Source organism: Toxoplasma gondii, chromosome XII (assembly GCF_000006565.2).
Source record: "Toxoplasma gondii ME49 chromosome XII, whole genome shotgun sequence".
NCBI classification, from domain to species: Eukaryota; Apicomplexa; class Conoidasida; order Eucoccidiorida; family Sarcocystidae; genus Toxoplasma; species Toxoplasma gondii.
Genome location: NC_031480.1, coordinates 2,577,529 through 2,603,314, shown reverse-complemented (window position 1 = coordinate 2,603,314; position 25,786 = coordinate 2,577,529). Strand labels below are relative to the sequence as shown.

The window sequence follows — 25,786 nt, the reverse complement described above, 5'->3', positions numbered from 1 at the left end:
GTCGGCGAGTTACTGTGAACGGCTAGAGACAAAGGAAGCCGGGAGAGATGGTCGCGGCTTGCGTAAGGATAAAACAGTGCTCAGACTGTGACATATGGTCTTCGGCTGAATGCAGCAGTAGGTACGACCTCCCGAGTCACGTGGACTCAACGAGGACGCGGCCTTCAATGTCGAACGAGTCGTTTTGAACCATACCTTTCCAGATTCCTCTGCACGCGGAAACCGCGATGTATGTTGCCCGCACACTTCTCACAGGAACCTTCCCCCCTGGAAACCGACAGAGTTCCCCAGAAGAGTCCACGCCATTCAACCATTCCATGCCGCCTCTCCGTAGCTTATTGAACTGGCATTTCCTAGAAACTTATCGTTGCGAAAAGCTCCGTCGAGCACCATCGGTTTTTGCGCATCCCTTCACAAGAAGCCTGCATCCTTCAGTGGATCGAGAGTTCTCAGCTTCACACCAACCGACTTGCAAAGACACCCCTTTGCACCTGACTAATCTTACTACAGGTGGGATTCTATCGAAACGCTAAACAACTGTTTTATTGACTTTGGAATCTACTGCAGCGACGCTCAACCGTCTTCAGGGCCCGCTCCACAGAGAAACATTCCGTGAAAAGTGTGCCAGGCGCATCTGACGGCGGAACTACCGAACGAGGAAAGTCTTCTCTGAAGGTAACTCAGTAGCCACGCCATGAGAGTTTCCACGCGAAAAGAGCGGCAGAACACTGCCTTTGAACCGCCGTTCTAGGAACCGTTCGAGTTGGGTTAATGGACGAAACGTGTGTTCACAGGACACGAGGAAAGGGTGCAAACGAATGCAAGAGCGACACCCTGAAAGGAAAATGAAAGGGATCGATGTTTGCGTTGTTGTGGACAGTTTCTCTCGGCGTGTGCGCTTTGATTGACTGTTTTCGGTGCGAAAAGCATAACTCGCATTTTGACTCGAGATGGTCCAAGCTATCCGGAACTTCCTTGCCGGCAAGAAAAACCACCGTCGCTTTTCTCTATGTCTCCACCGACATGTCATTTATTTACTCCAGCTCCTTTGTCCAGCGAAAACGTATTACATCCACTCTATGCGATGATACACGATTTTGCCATTGTTCTGAAGGCGCTCCCCCCTTCGTCTTGGTTGCCGGGATGCTTAAAGCGCCCTTCAGCTAGACGTGATCAAATATTTACTTGCATGCAGTTTTGAAAAACTCATTCCTGCAAAATGCGAATCTTTATTGTTTGGCCTTCGAATCGCCTGACAAGAACCGAACCGCAGGCGCCGAGGGTCGAGACAGTTTACTGCTATTTTCACGCATCAAAATGCACGCGGTGACGCGGCCTCGATAAAACGGAGACTGCATGCGTCTCGTTGTGTAAAAAGAATGACATATCGTTTGGCTCACGCCACGGGGATGCAAGATACAATTCCACTTTCTAGTTCCATCTGGAAACATGTGCGTCATCCTGCATCCCGTGGGAGAGCGGCCAAGTCGGTGCGGCCTCGGACGCGGCTTGGATCTCGCAGGCAGCTGAGAGGAAACCGCATGCACACAAGACGCATTTTCGACACTCGCGAGGGCTCTGGAAAACCTCTTTCTCTGTCATGTGGAATGCATTCTGTTTACACTGTCATTCTTGGTTCTCTGAGAAAAACGTGTATGCGCAAGCAGACCACGGGACAGAGCAAACGAAAGCACAAGGCACTTCCAGCTGACAACACACGACGCGCCAGAACAGAACGACCGCAGCTAGACAATGTACTGCAATCATCACATCGCAAATAGGAAAGACCCCTGTACACGATCCACATCGTCTTTCCAGAAGACAGAGACAAGTCCTAAGACATGAGAAGAAACTGCTCAGGAATCAGAATTCTGAGAAGCACATCACCAAAGACAGACACACAACAGTGCGACTCATACAAACACCAGACTGTAGGCATGGCTGCATGAATATGTTGACGCATATTTATTTATTAGAAAGAGAGGCAGATCCCCATGAGTGAAACCCCGTGTCGACAAGTAGATATAAACATATATATATTTATATATGACTGCGTAGATTCTGTACTTCGCGAGAAGATGGAGTGAGAGACGTTACCATTGAATGTGACGTCTTAGAGTACGCGAGTCTGCAAAGAGTCCTTTACAGAAGCGACAAGAGAAAACATCGAGTTCTCGAGAGACAGCAGTCTCAGTCACGCCTCTCAGTCCGTCGTCCGTTCCCCCCCTTGGTGAAGGATGAGAAGGACTCGCTGAAGAAGAAGGCAAAGAAGAAGGTGCAGAAGGTGAAGAAGACGAAGACAGTAGACCTGACGAAGACGAGAAAGACGAAGAAGGTAAAGAAGAAGGGGAAGACGACGGTGACGAAGACGAGGAGGGACGAGAAAGAGACGCACCATCAGAAGGCGAAGATCTTTTCTCGTGTGTTGGATTCTGTGTTGAGACTTCGTCATCCTTCAGGCCTTTCTGGGGAAAAGAATGAGGACCACCAGACGAGGTCAGGGACCGTGTCAGTCGAGCATGAGTGCTTGAAATGAAGAGAACACCCGAGTCACCTTCTTCGACGAATGCAGCTGCGAGTCCGTCTGTTCTTCGCGTTGTCCGCTCTTTGCCGTTCAAGGGAAGCTCGTCGCTGCCTCGGCCGGGTGCGTCAGCGCCTCGGGAAGCACCTCTGTGGCGCCGAGAAGGCGAGACAGAAACACGCGAAGCCGGCGGACTGGGCAGAGCAGACAGCGAAAAGGAGGGCCGGACGGCAAGCAACTGCACCGCATCATCGTCCCCGGGAGGGGCATCGACAGAAGACGAGGCAGAAGATGAAGGAGAGAACGAGAAACAGGACGGAGAGCAGGAAGAAGACGATGAACACGAAGAAGATGAAGAAGACGATGGAGGAGACGATGGAGAAGATGTGGAAGAAAAAGAGGAAGAAGAAGAGGAACGAGACGAAAAAGAAGAGGAAGAAGACATCTCCGCAGAAGATACAGAGGAAGACGTAGAGGAAGAAGAGGCGCTTGAGAAAGGCAAAGGGCCTGGCCCTGACGAGCTCAACTTTTCGCTGTCATGGTGTGCGTTCAACTTGAGAATACGCTCGACTCGGTTTCTGTGTAGAACATCAGCGAGTGTTGAATACCGGTTGCGGTGTCTGTGTTGCGCTGCAGCTTGTGGGGTGTCTAGACACCGCACGTTTGATTTTCCGTCGGCCTCGGCCTTCGCTGCACTTTCTCCTCCGAGTTTCCAGAACATCAAAGCCCCTCCCGAACGCGTGCCCTCCGTCCGTTGCTCCGTCTTCTCTCTCTTTTCCTTCTTTTCGATTTTTTGCGCCTTTGCTTTCTTCTCTCTCTCCTGTCTCGACGAAGCAGCTCTGTTCGGAGTGACCTTCTTAGGCTCGCTGATTTTCACATACATTCCGCCGCAGCTTTCTTGGTGCTCTGCCCCTAAGTGAATCACGCAAAAGGGTGGAAAAAGATGAAATGCTGTTTAGTACAGGAGAGAGACGACGTTCGGCCGCCGCCGGCTCCCGCCGTCAGGAAACAGCTCGACACACAAACGTTCACAACACGCCTCGTGTCTCTACACTCAAATACGGATACACCCAGACATCTCCCAGACACACCAGCGACCACATATGTACATATGGGTACACAATTGCATATACTCTTTATGCAGGTAGTAGGAATGCGCTCGTAGCTGAAGGAGGCAATTTACAGGCGAAGCCGTGCATCTGCGTACGTCGACGCCCTTGTCAGCAGACGACGCGAAGTACAGAGACTTAAGGAAATCCGGACTCGAACCGCAGGCTCGCTGTTTCGAGGACGCAAGAGCGAAAGCCGGTTCGCGCAGCTGTACAGACACTTACACCAGCGGTCGTAAGGCCCTGGCGCACGATTCATCGACCGCCGAACGTAGCCGAAGTAGGGCGGCGTTTCTCGGCATTTCCCCTGGAAACACAAGGTATCCGACACGTCGAAAACGCAGCGAAATTTGAATCCTGTGTCTCTACAACTTACGCAAAGGGGAACCAATTAGTAAAGAGAAAGTGTGTCCTCAACGAGACTCGTGTCAGCTTCAGTTTTGGCTGATGAACTGTAACTGCACGACTCCATTGACGATTTATTCAATGCAACAACTAAAGTGGAAACGGGAAGTTTCCGGTGTCTCGCAAGAGGCTCCAGCACGCGATCACCCTCTCTTCGATGTGTGTGAAGGTCTACGGAGAAAAACAGTGGGGGGAGGAAGCAAACTCTAGACAGCTTTCTGAGACAAAACGGCAGTCGCCTGCCAGCCCAAAAGGAATCTCCTGCAAGCTGTACATACACCGTAGAGGTTTAGAGGCGTGCCAGGGAGGAGGAAGAAGCACAAAAAGCAGCAATCGTGGACACCGGCCCACCAACGAGAGAGACGAAAGCGATCGAAAGAAGGGAAACTCGACGAGGGAGACGCGCTGCGACGGGAAGACAGTGTAAAGATTCCGCACAACAGCAGACCTGACAGCCAGGCGAGAAGAAAGAAGACGCAAGAGATGCGGCAGAAAACAGAAGGCAACGGCGAGCAAGCAAAGGCTTCAAACGCCCCAGACGCCGTGGAAAAGCGAGCAGCGCAGGAAGGGAAGCCAAGAGTCACACGACAGAGACCGTCCAGAGAAATCCTCACCTGACACCGCCAGATGTGTGTGCGGTAGTGGGCGACCTCGTCATGGAAGTTGTGGTACACGGTGATGTTCAGTCCCGTTAGAGCATTCAGGCGCCGCATGTGGGCCAAAAAATCCTGACCCCGAAACATGAAGACCGACGAAACGGAACTCTTTATTAAGCAGTGACGGAAGGAACATCGACAGCGACGCGTGCGTTTTTCCATACAACAAACTGATCTGTGTACGGCGAGCAACTCGACTAAACCGGCCGGAAAAGATTCACCAAATGGTCACGCCCTTTTAAGCAATTCTTCAAATGCGTAGGATGGACGAGGGGATTCACTAATGCACAGAGACACATGCATGCATACATGTGCATTCATGCATGTGGAAGTAAATGTGAACGTGGTTTGGAATGTGTATGTTGTCTTGGACGTGTCGTCGGTTTCCTCAGTTTGTCGTCCTGATCCTGAAGCCAATTCTTCGCCATCGCCAGGCGCGTACCGGCCCATGAGCGTCGTGGTCTCGGTTGCACTTGGTGACAAAGAGGAAGGCATGAATCATCTCATGCAAGAGCGTTTCCTGAGGAATGTGTGTATGCACAGCCCGCAAGAACGCGTCCAGCTGACAGACGTCCAACCGTTTCCTGTCACCAGAGTCCCAAAGATGAGCGCTTCAGACACCGCACCCCTGAAGCACTAGAGAGGAGGGTACCGCCGACACCCCAAGCAGAGAAGCAGCTTTCACGGAAACACAAGGGTATGCGAGTCGACGAGAGAAGCGCAGAGAAGCGACTGGCCCGAAAGATGTGGAATACGAGGGTGAGAAGCAACCGCCTGCTCGAGACTGGCCGAAGTCGCGGCATGCATCGCCGGGCAGCAGCCCACCACACACGCCTGCGCAAAGGCTTCGACTCTCCTCTAATCTCACACAAAACGTTCTTCTTATAAACGAATCGACAGACACACCCCTGCCATGAATATACATATATATATATATATATATATTTATATATATGTAAATCGCCATTCTATATGAAGGGCGAAGTACAGAAGTGCGCCCCAGACACAAAAATATGTTGATGTGCATTTAGATGAGCGTTTCCCGGAAAGAACACGGATAAATGCCCACATACGTATATATATTTACATATATTTGTTCACGGCTGCGTATGGAAATGTGTGCACGCGAGTGTAGAATTGCCATCAACTTTTTCATCTGTTAGATTGTGCTGTCTCACTCGAAATTCCTTGACCGATCTGAACTTGAGAAGCGGCTCGGAGAGACGGACGGAGCAGTAGCCTCCAGTCTGCGGCAAGGTGAGAAAGACACAGAGAGAGATACACGAAGGAGAGTAGAAATTCAGAAAACACGGAGCCGAAGCTTTACGAGAAAGAAAAGGAGTCCGCGAATCCTGGGAGGCGGCTGATAGACTCCGTCACACGTCAGACAATATGCTGCGTAAATGTGTACGACCTCCCTTTCTCTGGGTAGTACGTACGATGAGTTGGGAAGCACTGCCTTAGATGTTGGAGGCTGTTGCCTAACGGTTCCAAGTTCGTGTTAGTCGAAGGTGCTTAAGCTGGTCACTGATGTCGCAACTCCTATCGTAGCGCTTAACTTTGCTTTCGAACGCGGCGCCCTCACAACCTACCTGGTAGACGCAGAGACCTGCGCAAAGCGTCATCCTTTTGCTCCACCGTACTTCAACTCCGCACAACTTCCCCTCGAAAAATGCATCGTTGTAATACGCAAAAAGAGCATGCAAATCAGGAGCGATCAGCTCGTCCTGGCCATGAACGGACACACGCCGAGGCCGAGGAACCTCTACTAAAGGAAGTGAAGGAGAGGAAGAAGAGGGAGAAGAAAAGGAAGAAGAGGAGGAAGACGAAGAGGAGGAAGAGGAAGACGAAAAGGAGGAAGACGAAGAGGAGGAAGAGGAAGAAAAAGAAGAAAGAACTGGAAGGGACTCTTCAGTGGTTGTTTCGTAACGTGTCGTGTTTCCTTCAGTTGGCATTCGGGGAGACAGAGGGGGAGAATCAAGAGAAAAGACTTCGCTTCCGTCGACAGCCATCGCCCGTGCGGAACTTGAAGAAAGACTGCCTGATGCTCGTGGATTTCGGGACGTGTCTCCTTTGAAAAGCGCTCGCACACTCTCGACCGGAGAGTCTGCTCCTAGCCTGCGTCTCTTGACGACGGCAACGACTTCCACATCGCTGTCGGGGTCGGCTGCCTCCGCATCCTGCCTTGCCTCTGTTTCGAGCTCCAAGACTTCAAGGCCAGAGGGGACAGATCTCTGGGGAAGACGATTGGCGGCGTTGAAACCTTCTGCCTCAAAAACCTTTGCTGGCCTCAGAGGCTCGCCTTCAACTCCCAAACGCCGCACATTCTTGTCGCGACTGAAGGACTCCCCTGCGGCTTCCATCCCTTCTCTCCGCAGCGGGGTATCCTCTGTGGAGCTCGCTCGCCCTCCACGAAGAGGCAGAAAAGGCAGGCTGAAGACGAAAAGGCGACAGAACGTCGTAACCGGGCCTCCAACAGTGCCGCGAAAGAGACAGAAAGGAGTTGCTGGAAATGCTGTCAACGTGGTAGGTCCCCCTTCGTTGCGTTGTGAAGACTCGCGTCTCTAGTTCGCTCACTCGCTGCCCGTGGCGTGCAAAGACCTGCGGAGTTTATCCCGCTTCCTCTGCCTGCAGAGAAGCCAAGTCTCCCCTGCTCGCCTTACAACTTCTCCAAACACACCGCGCAGCTCTTTTGTTCGCCCTTTTGGCTTCAAGTAGACCTCCCGAGGCGGAAAAGATCTACGCGTTCTCTTCCAGTTTCCTTCCCGTATGAAGGGACGTGGCGGCTCAGGTGTAGGTACACCTGGAAGCCGCTGTGGGTGCAGCAGTCGACAGTCTTTACGTTCCATACACCGCATACGGTGGCGGCTCTGACACGACATATCCTCTGCACCACTGTTCAATATTTCTGCGAGGGAGACGCGGAGTGAAGATAGGACGAGAAACACGCGCAGAAAATCTTGCGGCGGACGATGGTGGATCTCTAGCGAAGATTCGTGTTTCTGACAGGAGACAGGTACCAGGTCCCGATGCGTCGGATCTCTTTTGAGAATCCGTAGAAAACCTTGTATGTTCACAGACGGGTGCTTAATGCCAGTTTCGGGTTCAAAAGAGCTTCAAAAATTCGAAAATGCCACTCCGTTAACCATGAATCTCCACGGTAAGCGTGTCGCTGGATCTCCGGGTGTGGCGTCGGAAACACGTACACGTTGTGTGGAGAGACGAAGGAACTCCTCGCCCTCTTCCCCAGGTAGGAAATGCAACAGATGCATATCTAGAGTCGAGAGCGGCGGAAGAAATGAAGAGAAACGGAGAGGCGCGCTTGTGTCGATGCAGACACCGGTCTGCAGCTCTGCGAATTGCAGACGACACTGTCACATCGCGGCGCTTCGTCCTGAAAGCGACAACAAAGGCAAGTTGAAATGAGTGCGCCAGCTGCCGTCCCTTCCAAGGGAAAGTGGGAACGAAGAAAGAAAACCAAAGGAACCTCGTTCCTCGTGAAAGGGAGACGAAAAGCGGTGGAAAGCTTGGGCACGGGACGAGACACAAATAGCGACAGGAACGGAGGACTGGCACCTGCAACAGAAAAAACGGAATGGACGCCTGGACGACGCCATCAGAATGACGAGGAACGCAACACTGAAAAAGAGAAAAGAAGAAACTAGGCGAGTCGAGGAGTCTGCCAATAAAAGTCGACGGAAAGCCGTGCCCGTCCAGCGTCTTGTTCCCCCCTTGTAATTGTCGGTGCGTGCCTGCGTTCAATACTATTGCAACTTTGACCCTCGCGAGCAAACCAAACAAAATGTTTTTAAGCGTCTGCGAAAAATTTGAAAAAATGTCGGATCTCATTCTTATTCCACTATTTGCTCTATTGTCTTTCAATTAGCTGTCCCCTATGATGATTCTGAGTTCGCTGCCAAGCTCTACAGACCACATGCGTTGTGTCTACGCGTTTGTGGCGCCTCTGTCGTTGCCCGAGTTTGTTCTCGGGCCTCTCCGGTCACGTGGTCGATACTTAAGAGGAAAGTACAGCTTTCCTTCTCTCACATGCAGCAACCTCTCTCTTTCTATCGGTTTCTAGGGTCTATTCAGCTTCGTGTCTCCCACTTCCGCTCGAGAGTTCAGGATCCGGAATCGCTACCCGTGGCAGTAAAGGCCGCGAGACAGTTCCTTTCGGAGGGCGCATCGTGACTTCGTCGAGTCGGGTCCGATGTTCCTCGCTACGTGTTCCTCCACGGAGAAGTGAGGAACCGTTAGAAACATGACATGGCAAGCGTGACAACTCCATTTCTTGAGACACTGCCAGACCGCTTCTTTCTGCCCGCCTGTGAAACTATCATCTCCAGTCAGGGCACACCACAGAACCATGCCAGTAGGTGTCATACCTGGATCTACAGTACGCCAGGTATGTCTTGCTTCAGTTTCCCCCCCGAATTTCCTTTCTGGATTATTCTCTGACTCCTGCTTGCTGTTCTTTCTCGTAAAGGGAGATGGCACGGCACTCTTTGCCGGGATATTTTCCGGATTTCACCAGTATGTCCACCTTTTCTCTTTGGCGTCGGCACTCATGGCCCTCCAACAAGGAGACGAGTCGTCAGTGCGCCAGAACCCCCTCGGACGCAGCGTGCCCCTCGAGTGCCTCTGATCCCGCGCTTCCTGACCGTTCAGAATCGTCACGCGTTCGCCCTTCATCTGTCAAAATATCGTGTCCTGCAAATGCAGATCCGCACTTAATTACATGGTCATGGACAGCTAAGTACGCATTCGCAGACACAGTTGAGGGCAGTGGGAGGAACTGTGGGAATTTCCGGAGTTTTGAGGAGAGATCCCGATGGGAGAATCTCGACCAACATCGGCGCAGACTTGCGAGGCGACGCCACCGGCCTCGGTCAGTGCCTTACGCTCCCGGGGGGCCAGTCGGCTCTCACCCTGGTGGGATGGGGTCCCGGGGATTCCTGGGGGGGTTGCGAGCCCAGATCGTGCTTCCAAGGTTTTCCCTAAGATCTTGCACTTGATTGATTGAATGGAAGAGACTTTTTTTCTAAGAGACGTCTTTTGATTCCTTTGAAAAAACCCCAAATTTTTTCTTAACGCGAATTCTCGCCGGAAAACCCGAGACCGTGTCAGGGATAAGGATCGACAGCCTCGCCCGATTGAGTGCGCCCGGGGACGAAAAAGGTGTTGAACCCCGTGAGGGAACTGTGGGTTCTGCCTTGGGAACCGCCGGACGCCGAGACACTGCTTCCTTTTCTTGTTTTTTAGTCTTCCCTCAGGTGATAAGCGCGACATTTGCCGCGCGGAAGTCCGGAACTCGTACGGCGTCCGGGTAACCTGTGCCCCATTATACAGTTCGCTTCCAGGGGAAACCCGAGGCTGCATTGTCTCATCGATTCGCGAGCAGGGATCGGACGCTTCGCCGTCTCGTCCCTTCTGTCTCGTTCCGAACAGCTGCTTCCGCAGTTGTCGGGCTTTGTTTCCAGAAACACAACTCCAACATTTAACAACTGTGGGCCGGTTGCCACTGTGCGAAGTTCCTGCGTTGTCGAGTCGAGTGTATGTACAGCCCGGACACTCGAACCTTGGCAACCCATCGCGTCACAACTGTGTCTCACTCCGGATTGTACAGCGCCTTCGTTCGCGGTCGAGATCGTCAGTTACCTTGGGTACTTGTTCAGTGTACAGAATTCGTTTAATTTTGATTTGTTTTTCCTCCGTTCCAGTGTCGTCGCCTGTCCAGAAGCTTGAATCGTATAAAGCCTTGTTTGCAGTGCGCAAGTGAGTGTGAGTCTCAACGTTCGTCTGCCAAGTTCCGACTCGAGTCCTGTCTCCGGCCACTCCCCAGGCAGATTTCGCCCACAATCTTTCGTTGCTGACGTACGGCTGCTATCGACTATTTTCCTGTCGGTTCTCAACATAATGCTGGACATTGGCGGCAACAAATTGTCGTGCCTCAGCTGCGTGCTGTCGGTGCTCCCCCCAGCCAAGCGGAAACTGGTCGCGAAGGTTGCGTTCAGTCCCTCGCCTCTCCCAGGCTATGTGGTTGAGGAAAGACGCATTGGAGGCCAAGTGCGGCATGCGTGCTTTCTGCGGCAAGGCGGGTACCGCGAGCTTCCGTTCGCGGAGTCGTTTCCGTGTCCCAAATGCGCCCAGTGTCGCGCAACCCCCCGATCGCGCGCTCGCGGTCTGTCCGGCGAAAGGAGAACTTCTCAGAGGAAGGAATCGTTGAGAAGTCAGAGCGTGCCTCCGCGAGAACGAGAGCGCGAGGATCTTCAGACTACAGAACAAGTTCGCGTTGCGGGCGGCGAGTCCAGCGGCAAGGAAGGAGCTGAGCGCGTCCGGTGTGAGAGAACACGACTCACACATCTTCTTCCACCAGCAGACCGAACGGCGTTTTTAGGCGACGCCAGCGACCGCCAGGTGACGAAGGCGGCGCACCACAGCGCCCTCCAGGCTGCGGACTTCGATGAAGTGCCGGGTGTCGCGTGCGTGTTGCCGACACACATGTCTCGGCTGGAGGAATGTCACTTCCCGGAATTCAGTTCACGCGGTACCGGAAGCACCCCTATTTGCCCTTCAAAAGCGACCTCTAGTGGTTCGTTCTCCAGAAATATCGAGGCAACGAAGCGGATTCCCTCGATCGTCGTCACTGGTCCCCAGGCAGAAAACAACCCATTCGGTGTAGACTCAAGCAGAAACAGCTCATCCATCGACGATGTCTTTCCACAACTGGCTGTCCCGCAGTTCTCCTGTTCCCCTTCGCCGGCGGCAGCACTGGAATTCGAAGGCCGCAGCAGTGGAGGAAGAACCAGCTTTGTCGACGCCACGGAAGCGTCTCATCCGAGGAAGGTCGGCGTGTTCGGTTGTAGCTGTGATGGCGGGAGAGTGTCGATTTGCGTCGAGAGTGTGCGCCTTGTGACAGACGAAAACCACGTCATCTGGGGCTTTTACTACGCCTACCCACATGCAAAGTGGACGGTACTGTACTCGCATGGGAACGGCACAGACATTGGCCATCTGCATGAGTCAGTGATGGATCTGTGCCGCCGCCTCCAAGTGAACGTACTGTCCTACGACTACTCCGGGTACGGCTGTACGCAGCGAGCCAGCAACCTCGACAAGCTGCTGAAGAAGCAGGCCCGCCGGGAGAAGCAGCTGCGGGAGAAAAAGAAGTCCTCCCAGAAGCGGACTGTCTCCAGTGCTGCCGGTCTTGCCCCGGAGAAACATGCCACCAACGCGCCTGTGGCGCGGAGGGACATGAGCGTTTTCTCGAAGAACCAGCGGGAAGGAAATCTACAAGGAGAGTCAGTGGCTAACGCCATACGGTTGCCTGGGCTTTTGGGGACAAAGTGTGACACAGAGTGCCCTTGCGGGGACGAGGAGTCCAAAACTGCGGGCGACTGCCCGCTGAAGTGGTACCGCGAGGACGGAGGCAGTCTCGCATCTCTCGCCTCGTCGCTCAAGCCGTCTGAACGCAGTGTCTACGCAGATGTGATGGCAGCCTTCCGCTGGCTGAGAACCGAGAAGAACGTGAAGCTCCGCGACCTCGTGCTGTACGGACAGAGCATCGGGTCCGTTCCCGCCGTTCACTTGGCGAGTGTGTTGGGGAGGGAGCGCCGAGCGGCGCTGGCGCGCCTTGAAAAGAAGGAGAAGGCTGCTGAGGCAACCAGGCGAAAGAAAGAGAAGAAGGAGCAGAAACGGAAGGAGAAGGAGATGCAGGAACGTGTGAAGAGGGTCCAGAGTCGGGTGCAAGCCACCCAGGGAGGCCCTTTGCCTTCGCGTTTCTCGCGCCTTGTCAGTCGAAGACCGCCCCAGAGAGTGCGTCTCTTGGAGTCCGACGAATCGACCGCGGAGATCGACGACGACATCCATTTCGACACAGATGAGGAACTTGAAGAAGAGCGCTGCAACGAGGGAGGACGAGATGAGAGTGACGAAGGCGTCGAGATGATCGGAGGGATCATTCTTCACTCTGCGCTAGCGTCGGGCCTCAGTGTGGTGCGCAGTCGCCTGAAGAAGACAGTGCTCTCCGGCGAGGCATCGACCTCTGGCGTCTACGAAACGTCGACAGCCCCGACTACAGGGTCGCCTTCGTCTCTTGCTTCGTCGTCTTCCCGTTCGACTGCGCCTGTATATTCTTTGATGCTCGCCGAGGACAGGCTTGACGGCGACGCCAGCGTTGAAGGGGATCAGGAAACGTGCACCGAGAAGAAGGGACTGTTGAGAACGAAGACTCCGTGGTACGATGTGTTGCGCAACGTGGACAAGATGAAGCACATTGCGGCTCCTGTCTTTGTTCTCCACGGCACCGAGGACACAGTTGTTCCGATTGCCTCTGGGGAGCGTCTTGCGGCGTCAGCAGCAGTGCCGTTTCCTCTGTTTGCCGCCAAGGGCGCAGGCCACAATAACGTCGATAAAGGGGAGTGGAAAGAGGAGTACTTTGCGCGTCTCAGAGACTTTTTTGACTTCCTCGCTCTACACGAAATGCGTACTGACGCTAGTGGCGAAGAGCTGCGCAAACAGCGCCTCGCGAATGGCAGCGGTAAGAGTGGAGGACGAGCAACAGTGTTGCCTGTGAGCCCAAGTGCAGCAGTCAAGAAGAGTGTTGGCCGGCAGTCGGAGACGACAGAAACTAGAGAGTCTGGAAAAGGCGGGAGCCTGATAGGAACCACTGCGGCAAAGGTGGACCGAAATGCATGCGCCATCCCGTCGCGCGGCTCGTTTTCCACAGGCCTCCCTGACAGGTGGATCTGTCCACAATTCTCGACAGTCAAGACGGCTGCGGAGCCCTCTCCTGCCCATCCTCACCTTCCGACTTTCGCAGATCCGTCTGGTGGGGTGTATGGTCCCGAACGTGCACATTTTAGCTTTCGAGAAGCGAAAAAGAGCAGGGATGGGAAGGCGAAGACAGGAGGCCTGCGGTCTCTGTTCTCTGGGAAACTTGGAGCAAAAGTCTAGAGAGTGAATGAAACCAGGTGGAGAGAAGACGAGAGGAAGAGAAGACTGGTGGAGGGAGGAGCGAACGTTTGTAGGATAGGGAGAGATGAAAACAGAATGCATGCAACGAAACACAGAGGTGATTCAAAGCCACTTGCCCCTTTTTTGCCTCTCGGGAGGTCTACGGGCATATAACGTGCTGTTCATCTTGTTTCGTACAGTGAATCAAAGAAACCGTAGTTACATACGATCTGTACCAAATTCATGTGTTTATGAGCTACGCCTCAGTGGCCGCGAGAGTGAAGCGCCACCAATATGGCAGTTACTCGTATGCGCTATGCTGTGTTTTTTGGGGGAGAGCAGTCGTCGTGCACACAGCTACAGGGGTAGGGAAAGAAGGCTCATATCTAGTTGGTGTTCGAAATAAGATGGTGTGGTATGGAGGGGGTAGGCCAGGAAAGTTTTTGTATGTGTATGACTGGCCGTATCATGTAGGTTCAGGATTACGTGCGTTCTCGTTATCTGCTGCGGGTCGCGACAAAGTAGCGAAGAGACGCATGCCGCGAACGTGGTTATTTCTCTCTTACGAGAGATTGTGGAGAAAAAGGTGAAAGTTTGGTAATCGGAAAAAATGCAAAGGATCCGACACGGAACGAGAGATTCTGGACTCTTTGTGGGTCACGTTTTCACGATTTAACCGTAAGGATTCTAGGGCGTATGCGAGTTTGTTAAATTCGTGTTACGAACAGCTTTGTCGGCTACCGGGTTTCTTTGAGCAGCGACAGCAGGCGTGGAGGATTAAACTTTTTCGTCGCATCCGCGAGAGGTAATATGCTGGTTCGCGTTTTATAGGCCTTCGTGAGTTGTGCCTGCACCACGGCGCTCAACACAGGAAGTTCCATTCTGTTTGATGAGGCTGGAAAGTGCGTACGCTTTCGTTGTTTTTCTCACGGGACACACGTCCCCGTATTTTTTTTGCCAGGCTGCGGAGGGACGCAGCTCGTAATCTCAAGGTGATGTTTGGTGCCAGTTCAAGCATTCTGTTGTGTCGAACTAGAGTTTGAGTTCCCATTTCGTGTAGTACCACGACGTGTTGAAACACCGCGCATGCGTTCCCTAGTGTGTGTTGTTATGGACAACGGCGCCTCTTGAAGAAAATGATAAGGTCGCTTCTTAGAACTTTGACCTGAGACCCGTGTGCGGAAAGGAAGCAGATCCAAAACAGTTTTATACATCGATTCCTTCTTACCACGGAGAAAACGGAAACAAAAGGACACATTCGCAGCGGCGAAACCGGATTCACACACAGAGGTCTGCATGGCCCCCTGCTGCCTTCTCAGGAGACACAGAGCACTCTTTGCGAAGTCGAATAACAACAAATGATTTCCGTTCATTTGATAATGGAACCGTTGGTCTTTGTGTTTTTTCTCCCATGAAACATCTTGATCAGTGTGATGACAGGAAACAAGCCTTCTAGTTAACATCGTGACTCCGGTTCCGCACTACTATTCCTCACTACTATTCCTTCGTTTTCTGTTAGTTTCTACTCTCCTTTCGACATTGTTTCTCTCACTACCGTTCGTCTGCATCTCCAGTCTCGCCTTTTCCCGCTTTCACATTCCCTTCTGGCTTTCGTAGTGAGGACGGCTAGCCGTGCAGAGGGGGAGAGATCACACGGCAAACGCCAAGCGCGGCACCTGGCAAGAACGTGTCTGCCCCATGGTGGTTCGAGCAGCACACAGGCGAAAGCACAAAAAGTCGAAATGAAAAGAATAAGAAGTGAACGTCAGTCTCGTAGAAAGCGGGACGACATATCCGAAATACGCAGACCAAGAACCCCATCTGCGTGCAGCGGTCCAAGTCTTTTGCGAAACCCCGTGCAAGTCCATACGGACAGGATACACATCGACATTTTCGGATATACTCATTCACTCCAACATATATATGTATATATATATATATATATATATATAAGCACAACGACATACGGCGGCCAGTACACCTGAGGAACTGGCGAGTAATATGTAGGAGTGCACATACATACGTGGATGTTGGACAGCTGGCGAACCGTTGAGGGTCCAAGATCTGCGACTCAGTGTCATTGTTCTCTGTTTTCATTTGAAAAAGCGAAACAGAGGGAGCAAAGAAATGGGGCAGCGCATGCGCAGCTGAGGCGCATCAGAAACCAAGAGATCGAAGCCACTGCTTGATTTTCAACACATGCAGGCCCTTGACCTCGAGAGTCCCCAAGCGCTCGCGCACGGGGGCCTCACAGATCGCCACCAAGTCTTTCTTCATGGCCTGAGAAAACAATCAACAAAGCCAGCAGAAACAACTGCCCCTCGCTTCTTCACATCGTACCCGTCCTCAAAGAGCACCCCAATGCCCACGTCCATCATTGCGCCTTTAAGAAGTACATACAGAAACAAATATATATATATATATATATACTTATATGATTATATGAATACATCCATGTAAATGTATATATATGCGTCGAACATGCATTTGGATGAGTGTGGCTGTATATATCTTATATACGATCATATGAGTAGATACGACACGGACGCATTTGTACACAAAAACACACACAGATGCTTTTACGAGTAATACATGGAAGGAAAGTTCTAAATTATTTTCCGCTGTAATGGGGGCAAAGTGTGAGGTCGAACCAAAGACACCAGTCAACGGCATCTGTGAGAATTTGAGACCGTCTCTTCTGTCTACTTCTTCTGGGTGGAGTGCATGCAATCAAATGCATGTTCTTGACTATATACGTACGTTTCGTTCTCGCACGATTGGACTATCTGCACTCCCATGGATCGCCGGAGATTACCGAGAGCAAACGCTGGTGCAACGAAGAGCCCCTTTACCTCGATCCTATCTCTGATTCAGAAAAATACAATCCGAGACTCAGAACACCCAACGGATACATGTCTAAGCTGGTACGCATGGTGGCCGGCTCTCCGTTTGATCCACGCCGCCGAGAAGCGACGGAGCACTTCTTTAAATCCACTTCTCTTCGAACACAGAGTCCGTCGCGTGGAAATCCCGAAACTCGCATCGGGCGGCATACACGCCCGTGCAGTCTTCAAAGAAGTCGCCGAAAGAAAAAACTCACTGTGATGTCTCCGAACGCGTGGCGAACAATGGTGGTGACTTCTGTGCCGTGCTTGCGGACTCGTGAGTAGACAGGGAGGTTCCCAGAGGGAGTCCTGACGACCTGAAAGTCGCAATCGATGAAAGAGAGACGCGGCAGACGGGCCTCCTCAACCACCTCTGCAAACCTTTGACACTCTACCTTCTTCCGCTGCCCCTGCCGCTTGATCGCTCGAACTCTCCCCATGTATACACACTCTCATGGACCCCTCCACTGAATAAAAGGAATATGTACGTCTGTGCAAAGCCGCATTTGTTTCTTGAATGCGGAGCGCAGATGGGTGAGACCAACGGCCTCCGAATGGATGTATCAGCACCCGCGCCGAAAATTAGACGCTGGTCACGCGTTTATGTGTAGAATTACATTGGGTGCGCAGATACGTCGGAACTCTTTCTACGGCTTCGCTTGAGTTTGAACGCATGCTTCGCGACTGAGATGTAAACATAGTGTGACTCTGGGAATAGACGAGAAGAGAAACGCACGACAATGTGAAGAAATCGTCAAAGGAGAAACGAACCTGAAGAGCACCCCCTAGAAATGCAGAAGCCGAAAGAAACTGGTGTCCGGGATGAGTAATTACATGATTCGCCTCTTTACACTAACATATTCACGCACGTGCATATATAGTTGCACCTATACATATATATATATATATATACTGTACATATATATATATATACTGTACATATATATATATATATATATATATATTGGAAGGCACAAGCTGATACAAAAGCAAAGGTGCCTTAGGCTCGCGTACTTTGTATGGGACGTGGGATGTGTCCTTGCCTCGCTGCTGCGCAAACTTGACTTCCACCAGACTTCGCGATTGAAGCAAGCAGCTCTGGATGGGTCGAGAGCCTGTGGAGAGACTCTCTCGATGTCGTCCACGGAGAAAAGGAACAAAGGCGTTGCTTCTCTCGACGAGAAGACCTGCGCCTTGTCGCGTCTCTGGGGGATTTCTTGGAGACGCAGGAGACAACGAAGAAGAGCACGAGGGGGAAGAGGCAGAGACGCGCGAAGAAGGGCAGGGAGGTGAACAGCGAGGGACAGAGGAGACGGGGAAGGAAGACCGGAGAGAGGCCAAGTGAAGACGAGAAGAGAGAGAAGAGAAACGAGAAATGCACGTGGAGTTGTAAAACTGTCGAGGTGGAAGAGGAGCGCCGAAAGAGGTGCCGAGTCTGGCGGGAGAAGAGGAGGAAGAAGAGATAGAAGTGACGGCCGAAGGAGAGGTCAGGACAGACCTGATAGGATGAGCGCAGCCGGGCGAGGGAGCAACGGAGGAGAAGGAAACAGGAGAGGAAGACGGAGAGGAAAAAGAAGGTGAAATCGGAGATGTCGGCTGTCTGAAATAAGACTTCTCACAAGGGGGAATTGTAACAGAAGAAAACGCGTTGTCTAAGTTTCTTTCCCCCCAGACCTTCTGTCGGAGGCCCGACAGAGAGGAGAAGAAAGCACCTCGTGTCATCTTTCAAAAACCTGTGCCAGTCCCTTTTCGGAGAACACACAGGGGACGAGTAGACGAAGAAGGCGAGAAGTGGAAGAAAAAAGCGCTGAACTGGAATAACGTAGGGAGAGAGGGGGGTCGCACAAGTTCCAGTTGACCACACGGCTCTGGATGAGCAAATTGAAGATATTCGGCAACTCGGGTGGCTCTGACTTTTGATTCGTGTCGAGCTAGTCGCTTCTCACGTATTCCGGAAAAATTTCCACGCGTACACAAGCTGGTGTTTATCCGTCGCCCCCCCCAGCGGTGTGATCGACGTTCTCGTAGTCCCCTGCGTTTTCAGTTGCTCCCTTTTCCGAGTTGTGCTTCCCAGAAAGACGATCAGACAAGGAAAGACGGAAGGAAGCAGCGACAGAAAGCGACACTGCAGACCTCAACAGAGGCGTCGACTCAAACTTGATTCCCGCGGCCACGTTCTCCTCCAGGTGTACATACACCTAAGGCGAAGGGGCATGGCAAGCGGTTTTCCTCGTTCGGCGCACGGAGCGATGCTGTGGAGAAATGAGGAACAGAACAAGAGGAACGACGCAGGGAAACAGAAGTTCAGGCTGACAAATACCCTCCGCTTTTCCCCGGCGAAGCCTCCCGCTATTATTTTCCAGTGCATGCGAAGACACCGAGAGAGCAGTTCGCAAAACACTGCTTGGACTTTCTCTGGGTTCTTTTCTTTCTCTTCGTTCCCCTTTTTCGGAAGCTCTTTCTGCTCCTGACTCTTTACATTCTGCATCTCGCTGCATGTCAATGCTCCTCTACCTTATTTTGTTACCCCCCTTCCTCCCGTCGCCTGCCGTCCCCGTTTCCGAGGATGACACCCGCCAGCTCTGGGAGCCAGCCGCGGTCCTTGCCCCTCTCTGGAAAGCGCGACTCTTTCTTTTTTCAGTTGTTTCGCTCACGGAGTCGTTGCGTTTCTTGTCTGCGAACTCTCTCCAGCGCGCTTTTGCCTCTCCGGTTGTCCCTTCAAGTCAAACAGGTCATCCACGCCTCCGGCCGACACCTGCCGAGACGCTTCTGCCTCGCTTCTTCCCTTCCAAGGAAACCTGCATAATCTCTGCCACCGTCTCCGCGGGGGCTCTTTGCGGGAGTTGCCATTCTTGTGTGAACTCTCTTCGGAGGAGCGAAGCGGGGCAAGATAAGTGTGATTTGGTTCTACTCTGTTGATAAGTCAAAAGATCGAAGGTCTCATCGTAAAATTGCATGTAATTATACTCCTTGAGGAGGTTTGGGAATTCGAAGAAGCTCCGCCATTTAAAATTCAGGGCCTTGACACATGCTTCTCCCTCAGGCTTTCATATGTTTCTCTCAATCTAAAAATGGAAGCAGGCGCCGCCACGCCAGCCGCTAGCGGCTTCGCCTACGCTGCGGCAGACAGTCTCTCGGCGTCATTGTCTGCTGCAGCTAGCCACCCTTCCTCTTCCGTGTCTCCCGTCTCGTCTTCTCTCTGTTCTAACTCTGCATCTGCGAACGCCAGTCTTCACCCTGTCTTCCCCTTTTCTCCAGGCTCCTCTACTCCCGCATCTGTCCCTGCGTCTGCCGCATCGTCTCTGCCGCCGTCTGCTCGGCACTCCTATCCCCCGACCTTCTCCTCATCGATGTCGATTTCTTCTTCTCCTCCAGCTGTGCCTTCTGCCTCTCCCTCTGCCGCATCTGCTTCGGGTGTCTCTGCTTCTCGCGCTGAAGGTCCTCGAGAGGTTCCCGACCACGTGAGTGCGAAGCGGCTTCTATCTTGCGGTCTCTCGGGTCTGTCTTTCTCTCCCTCCTCGCCTTTCGCGGAGGAAGTGAGGGAGGAGGTGCCAGGCGAATCTTTGCAGAATTCCCCCAAAAGGCGGCTTACTGCCGTGTCCGTGAAAGAAAGAAGCATCGAAGACACCTCTAGAGCCGCTGCAACTCTCACGCGGGAAGGCAGATGCACGGAGGACGCCGGCCCGGCCAGGGGGAGAATTCCAGGGTGTAGAGACACCGCAGGCCCCTGGGGTGTACATGCATCCGAGGGAGGTGCGGAGGGTGGGCTTCACGTCGACGCGAAGCAGGAAGCGAACGGAAAAGCAGGTTTCCTGGCTCCTTCGGACTCTTCATTTCTCTCGAGGACCCCCAACGGGCTTCAGGATGGAGAGCTGTCGACGATCGCGGCGAGAGATAAACATTCAAGAAAAGCGGAGACGAGTGCCAATGCTGGAGGACAGGGAGGAGACAGTGGCGGCCGCGAAGGCCTGCCAAATGGAAGTGCGAGTCTGAGTCGCGAGGCTACTGCAGAGACAGAGGAGCGCGCGAAAGAAGTGAAGAAACAAGAACGACTAGGAGGCGGTGCAGACGTGGACCAAATGGAGGCAGAAAGACAGGAGGAGGAAGAAGCGGGTGACGAAAGGAACGCTGACACAGGGTTCACCCCTCAAGACTTCTACGACTTCTCTGAAGACAGTAGGTGTTCGGGTGATTCAGCCAGACCCGTAGCATGCATCCCTTTCTCCTCGTGTGCACAAGTTTAAACAGAGTCTCTGTGCAAGCAGTCTTGTTTCCACATAAAACGAGGCATCGTTTTTCAAATGGCCGATTGCAATGATGTTGACAACAGCTTCGTGGTGAGGCTCCATGACGGGGGGAGTCAACAACGCGCTCCGGGGTTCATGGGGAGCGTGTTTTGTTCCTTTTATCGGCAGTTTGCATGTGCGTCATTCGCGTTCTGCTCTCCGGAAATAGTCTTTCGTTTCTCTCCGCGTTTTGCTCAGTTGCAGCGCTGATGGGTGCCTTCACAGCACCTCACATCGACGCCATCGAGGCTGAAGCTGTTGCAGAGACAGTCCGTCTCTGCCTCGGATTCCTCGACGACGCTGTAAGCAGCCACAGAGTACAGGCAGAAGTGATGTAAGAACAGCAAGCTGAGAGAAGACGAGACAACGGAGGGAATAACAACAGAAAGCTGGTCGAGTACGAAGCGACAGCAGGGAGAATAGATAGAGCCGGCAGGCGGGCTTTGAAGAGACAACAGAAAGAACAAGAAGAGACAGCCGACGGAGTCAGGGAGGAGACAGAGACAGCACTGGCGGAGAAGGCGGAGAGTGTTTGTTTCTCTTGCGATCGCTTTGGATATCTGGCGGCGTCCTGTCTCTCCCGACTTTGGCTTGGTTTTTCTTTCAGGTGGCTCGAGGATTGTTTGTGGCGTCGATGCTCAATGCAGGGCTGCAGTCGCCGGTGTTGCTTCCTCGTCAGTCTGCCTCCCCTCCAGGCCAACAGGAAGTGTCTCCTGGAGTTTCCGTGTCTGGGCCTTCTTCAGCTGTTGTCTCTTCCCCAGCTGTGGAGGACCGGAGATCGTGTAAACTTTTGGCGGAGCACTGCATTCTTGCCTTGTGCAACGCAAGCCAGCGGAAGTATCAGAGATGCCGACAAGTCCTGGACGCTCACCGCCAGGTCCAGAGTCTTCTCACGGCATACGATGACACTTTGATGTCTTCTGTGAATCCTATATACCCGCCTGTGCCTGCCTCTTCGACTGCCAGCAGGCTTCAACAGGACGGCGAGGCAGACACCGAGGCTTGTTTCGATGCGTCTCAGGCAGCGCGTTCCGTTGCTGCAACGAAGGGCGGGAAGGGAGGCGGAGACAGCGGAAAGAAAAAGAAGGAACCTGCAAAGAGGAGTGTTGTCCCAGGGAAGTCCTCCGGGAGCGAAACCTCTCTCCAAGGGAGTAGCAAGGAGGAACCGAGCAGAGTCTGTGCGGGAGGCGACAAAGCAGTCGTGCGAGGAGGGGAAGGTGCTGAAGTTTGGGTGGGGAAACAGAACTAGAGTACAGCGTTTAAGGAACGACTAATGATGCATCGCAGGATATGCAAACAGAAACGTCCGGATTGCTTTATTTGAAAGATAGAGAGGCGGTGAGGGTGCACAGGAGCACCACAAGAGTCCACTCTCACTACACACGTGGTCGAGCAAACAGAGGTTTCTGCGGTGTATTAACACCGGGGGTGGAAGAAGCACCCAAGGGCCGTTTTTGGAAGCGACAGGGGTGATGCTGTACCTGAAACCTTTCACCCAGATGTTTTAGGTGTTGCCCTACAGAACTATATATATATATATATATATATATATATATATTGGAGGTGTCGGAAGCATAAATGCCAGCTGAGATGAGTACTGAGGCGTGTGGATGGAGGGTGATGATACAAGATGTGAAGAGGCACTCCAAACATTTGTTATGACAACGCCCGGGGAGAAATTGTGTGAGGAAATGTATGGGACTGTGCCTGCATTGGCATGTGTAGATGCAGATTACATGGGGAGCACGTCCACTGTCAGCCCCGCATCGTCTCTGGCGTGCGAGTGTTTTAACACAGTGGGGTTTTGTGAACTTGTCTACACCTACGCACGTGTAAACTCTGTCGTAATTGTTTGTAGTTTTAGAACTTTTGACTGTCTCAAATTTCGCTGGGATTTAAGGGTCACAATCCCTCACCAAGCGTCGGCGCACGTCCTCTGGGTTCCGCGTCAGTCGGTCGTGCTTAGAGGATGGAAGCACTGGTCTTTGTCGCACCCACCTGGAGCACGTACAAGAAAGGCTTGACAATGGAGAGAGACGAATGCCAAAGGACATACGAAGTGATGAGCATCTTTCGTGGAGGGGCATATTTGATGATTACTTGAAGTTTACTGTAGCACTGCCTCAAGCCTGGGAACAAGTTGTCTCTAGGCGTCGTCGAAGCACCTCACGTATTACATCTGGCATTGAGAACTCGTTCCTTACTGAATCTTCTTCAATAACGAGGGACTGCACGACCGGACGCGAGGTGCTGAAAAAAAGATGTCACGATATGAGATCGGTTGGCACAGAACGGCAAGCAAGATACAAGGTAACCGAGTTAAAATAAAACAGGTTGAACTGTGGGTTTGTTTAAGTCCCCAGTGCAGCTCACTATTGGGTACCCAAGGAACTGTGAAATCATTGTCAAGGATCATAAAATGGGCCACCGGCGTCCAAATAGTTTTCATTAAGAACCGACCTTCTTGCATGTATGGAAGTTTCGCTGCAATCGAGGACCTGTAGTTGCTGGAGAACAGCAACTGAACAAACATTTTGATTGGCCTGCAGGGAGTCCTGACGCACGACACTTCGACTCTTTCTGCTGTCGTGAACGCCGTCATTTCCCGCATCCAGGTTCTAACGTGTCAGCGGAACGATGTTAGATGTTTCTTTTGTAGAACTATAGCAATGTGACAGTCATGAAGTGATGCGGCAACCATCGGATCTTAGATACATGCTGAGCACTATTGTCGTGGTGTACTTGGCACGGCGGCCAGGAAAAGCATAATACAAGTGTAAACATACTAGAACACGTATGAAAAAAGGAACGACATATTGAGGCAAACGGACAAAGTGGCACAAACATGACAAAACAAGGGAAGGGAGTGACGAGGCACTATATCATTGCCCCCGACTGAACTGCGGTGCGCGGAGCGCTCCAACCTCACGTTCAGATACATGTCCGAGACAGCACGATCATGACGCAAATTAGAATGCACATGTTTATGCGTACATATGCATATGCCATGTGTGTGGGATTCGTTGCATGCACACACAAACTATATGGGAACTGTCCGTAGGTAAATCTATCTTCCGCCACTAAACCGAATACGCAAACCAGCGCTTGCGACCCTACATGGGCGTTCGCACTAGACATCGGGGCAACGTCGCAACATCCAAAGAGATACATTTCATGAAATTCTTCCGCGTTTATCATCTTCTGACGTGTTTGGTCTACCATATGACGGTGATGCTGTTGTGTTTCTGAGGAACCACCGCCTGTTGTGAACCGACAGCGACAGTGCGAGAGGGTCAGTTCTTCAACTGTGAACATCGGTCGCGGGGTACCCTCCCGCTCGATTCCCGCACCACAAAGCTCCTCTCGTTCTCGAACATTGGGTACGGTTGTTGCGACGCAGCAATCGCCTGCCCTAGAGTGTCGCTGAGTGAGAAAACGTAGTAGGCGATGCGGGAGGGCAAATTACATGAAGTTGAGGTACTCTCACTGTCACTGAATGGCGCCCACGTCCCGGTCCCCGTATGAGTCTACCAGAGTTGGCCTCGTTTCCTGAACTCCTACCTCGGCCAGCAATGCGGCAATGGAACACAGTCCAGTAAACGCCGCTGCCGCAACCCCCACACAACAGACACTGCTCGTCTGAGCGACAGAACAAGCACGGCAAACCAAACGAAGAGGGACGCAAAGCGTTGCCAACATCAAGATGTTCCTTAGCTGTGGTTCCTAAATCATCTTCTTGGGCAAGCCTCGACGCTGTCCCCAAATGGCTCCCCCCCGGGTCGTCAACTGAAGTTGACTTCCTGTTGGGACGGCGACGGAATAATGGGCGTAAAACGCCCTTGGAACTGATTTTGGTGGAAGTGGTTGTGTGAAAATCCAGTTGTTGGCATGACGCAGCGCCCGGCGAATAGAAACGTGGACGACATATTCCTCAAGTCTCCCCACACCCTGTAGATCAAGCCCCTTAGGCCCAGGGGAGTGTAGGTGGGACGGGATCATACAAGCTCCCTAATTGGATGACCTCACAGATGCCGCTGGTAGTACCTGGTACCAAGTCACAACGCATAGACTCGCTTCGCCGTCGCCAGAGTCTCGCTGCGGCAGGCGCCCGAACGTATGTTTACTAGCTGCGTTGAGACCGTTTTGATAATTGGTAAACAGCAGCTCATAAGCGTCCCATGAAGGCGACAACTTCGTCGGAGATTCCATCCCCTTCCGAAAGCTCTTTCGGCACCTGCCTCGAACTACATGGCTGCTCCGTTCAACGCGTTGCGGCTGGATGACGACGTGGCATAAGACTTGTCCGTAGGATAACAGTCCTGTATCCATGCTGACTACAATGACTACCGATGAAAGCGTATGAGAACACAGCATGTGCCTCAACTGGGCACAAGGTTGCAGCACAGATACACCCTAACAGCGCATCTTCAGAAACTCTTTCTCTTCAAATGTGCCTTCCATTGTTCCATCTTAGCATACAACAACGCAGTTGGGTTCTGCCGCTGTTTCTAGCTGTCCGAAGCGTGTCGGGGCTTTTTACGAGGACGCCAGTCCGAGGGCAGCCTATCGAGTAGGTTGAGACTCTACCTTGACGTAGTTCTATGCATGTTCAAGGATCATGTTTCGGACAAATAACCCCCACGACTAGCATTGTCAGAGGGTATGCCGGAGAGGTATAACGAGAACGTATGCTACGATTGCCAGAGACACCAATCGCGTCGTGGTCACTGAACTTTTCTTGCGGTATGGTGGGCAGATGCAGGAACAGAATAAATCGTACTGGTTCGCTAGAGTAGAGGATAGTACACGACTGAGAGCGCGCATACTGAGGTAGGCGCACTACATTTAGTCAGCCGGGATTCGATTAATTCCGAGGACAGCTGCGTCCACTCGGTTCAGCAGACGCTGCTCTGGGTGCGCATCGTTATGATAGTTTACTTAGTCTGTAGGAAGCAGTGCAGGCGTGTCT

The 25,786-nt window shown here is 52.4% G+C and overlaps 5 protein-coding genes across 5 annotated transcripts; 2 read left to right on the top strand and 3 right to left on the bottom strand.

Annotated features, from left to right (window-relative positions):
* Positions 1 to 739: 739 nt before the first annotated feature.
* Positions 740 to 9,729, bottom strand: TGME49_246020 (SprT domain-containing protein). The gene is made up of 7 exons (XM_002366969.2): positions 6,284 to 9,729; positions 5,870 to 5,938; positions 5,134 to 5,211; positions 4,650 to 4,763; positions 3,856 to 3,937; positions 2,098 to 3,433; positions 740 to 1,526 (listed from the first exon to the last, which is right to left on the bottom strand). Exons 1-7 carry the CDS (start codon positions 7,052 to 7,054, stop codon positions 1,457 to 1,459), a joined length of 2,520 nt encoding a protein of 839 aa, XP_002367010.1. The 5' UTR covers positions 7,055 to 9,729; the 3' UTR covers positions 740 to 1,456.
* TGME49_246010 (hypothetical protein) lies at positions 7,572 to 15,552 on the top strand. Its single transcript, XM_018780765.1, has 2 exons — positions 7,572 to 7,707; positions 7,771 to 15,552. Exon 2 carries the CDS (start codon positions 10,608 to 10,610, stop codon positions 13,644 to 13,646), a length of 3,039 nt encoding a protein of 1,012 aa, XP_018634903.1. The 5' UTR covers positions 7,572 to 7,707; positions 7,771 to 10,607; the 3' UTR covers positions 13,647 to 15,552.
* On the bottom strand, positions 15,407 to 18,253 carry TGME49_246000 (large subunit ribosomal protein IMG2; the record flags this gene model as incomplete). The annotated part of the gene is made up of 3 exons (XM_002366967.1): positions 15,407 to 15,926; positions 16,747 to 16,848; positions 17,546 to 18,253. 3 exons carry the CDS (start codon positions 18,251 to 18,253, stop codon positions 15,804 to 15,806), a joined length of 933 nt encoding a protein of 310 aa, XP_002367008.1. The 3' UTR covers positions 15,407 to 15,803.
* Positions 18,254 to 18,264: 11 nt separating this feature from the next.
* TGME49_245995 (hypothetical protein) lies at positions 18,265 to 19,537 on the bottom strand (the record flags this gene model as incomplete). Its single annotated transcript, XM_018780764.1, has 3 exons — positions 18,265 to 18,783; positions 19,186 to 19,286; positions 19,499 to 19,537. 3 exons carry the CDS (start codon positions 19,535 to 19,537, stop codon positions 18,666 to 18,668), a joined length of 258 nt encoding a protein of 85 aa, XP_018634902.1. The 3' UTR covers positions 18,265 to 18,665.
* TGME49_245990 (hypothetical protein) lies at positions 18,934 to 25,147 on the top strand. The gene is made up of 3 exons (XM_002366966.2): positions 18,934 to 20,707; positions 21,016 to 21,119; positions 21,425 to 25,147. The coding sequence occupies exons 1-3, from the start codon at positions 19,603 to 19,605 to the stop codon at positions 22,064 to 22,066; spliced, it is 1,851 nt and encodes a 616-aa protein (XP_002367007.1). The 5' UTR covers positions 18,934 to 19,602; the 3' UTR covers positions 22,067 to 25,147.
* The last annotated feature ends 639 nt before the right edge of the window (positions 25,148 to 25,786 follow it).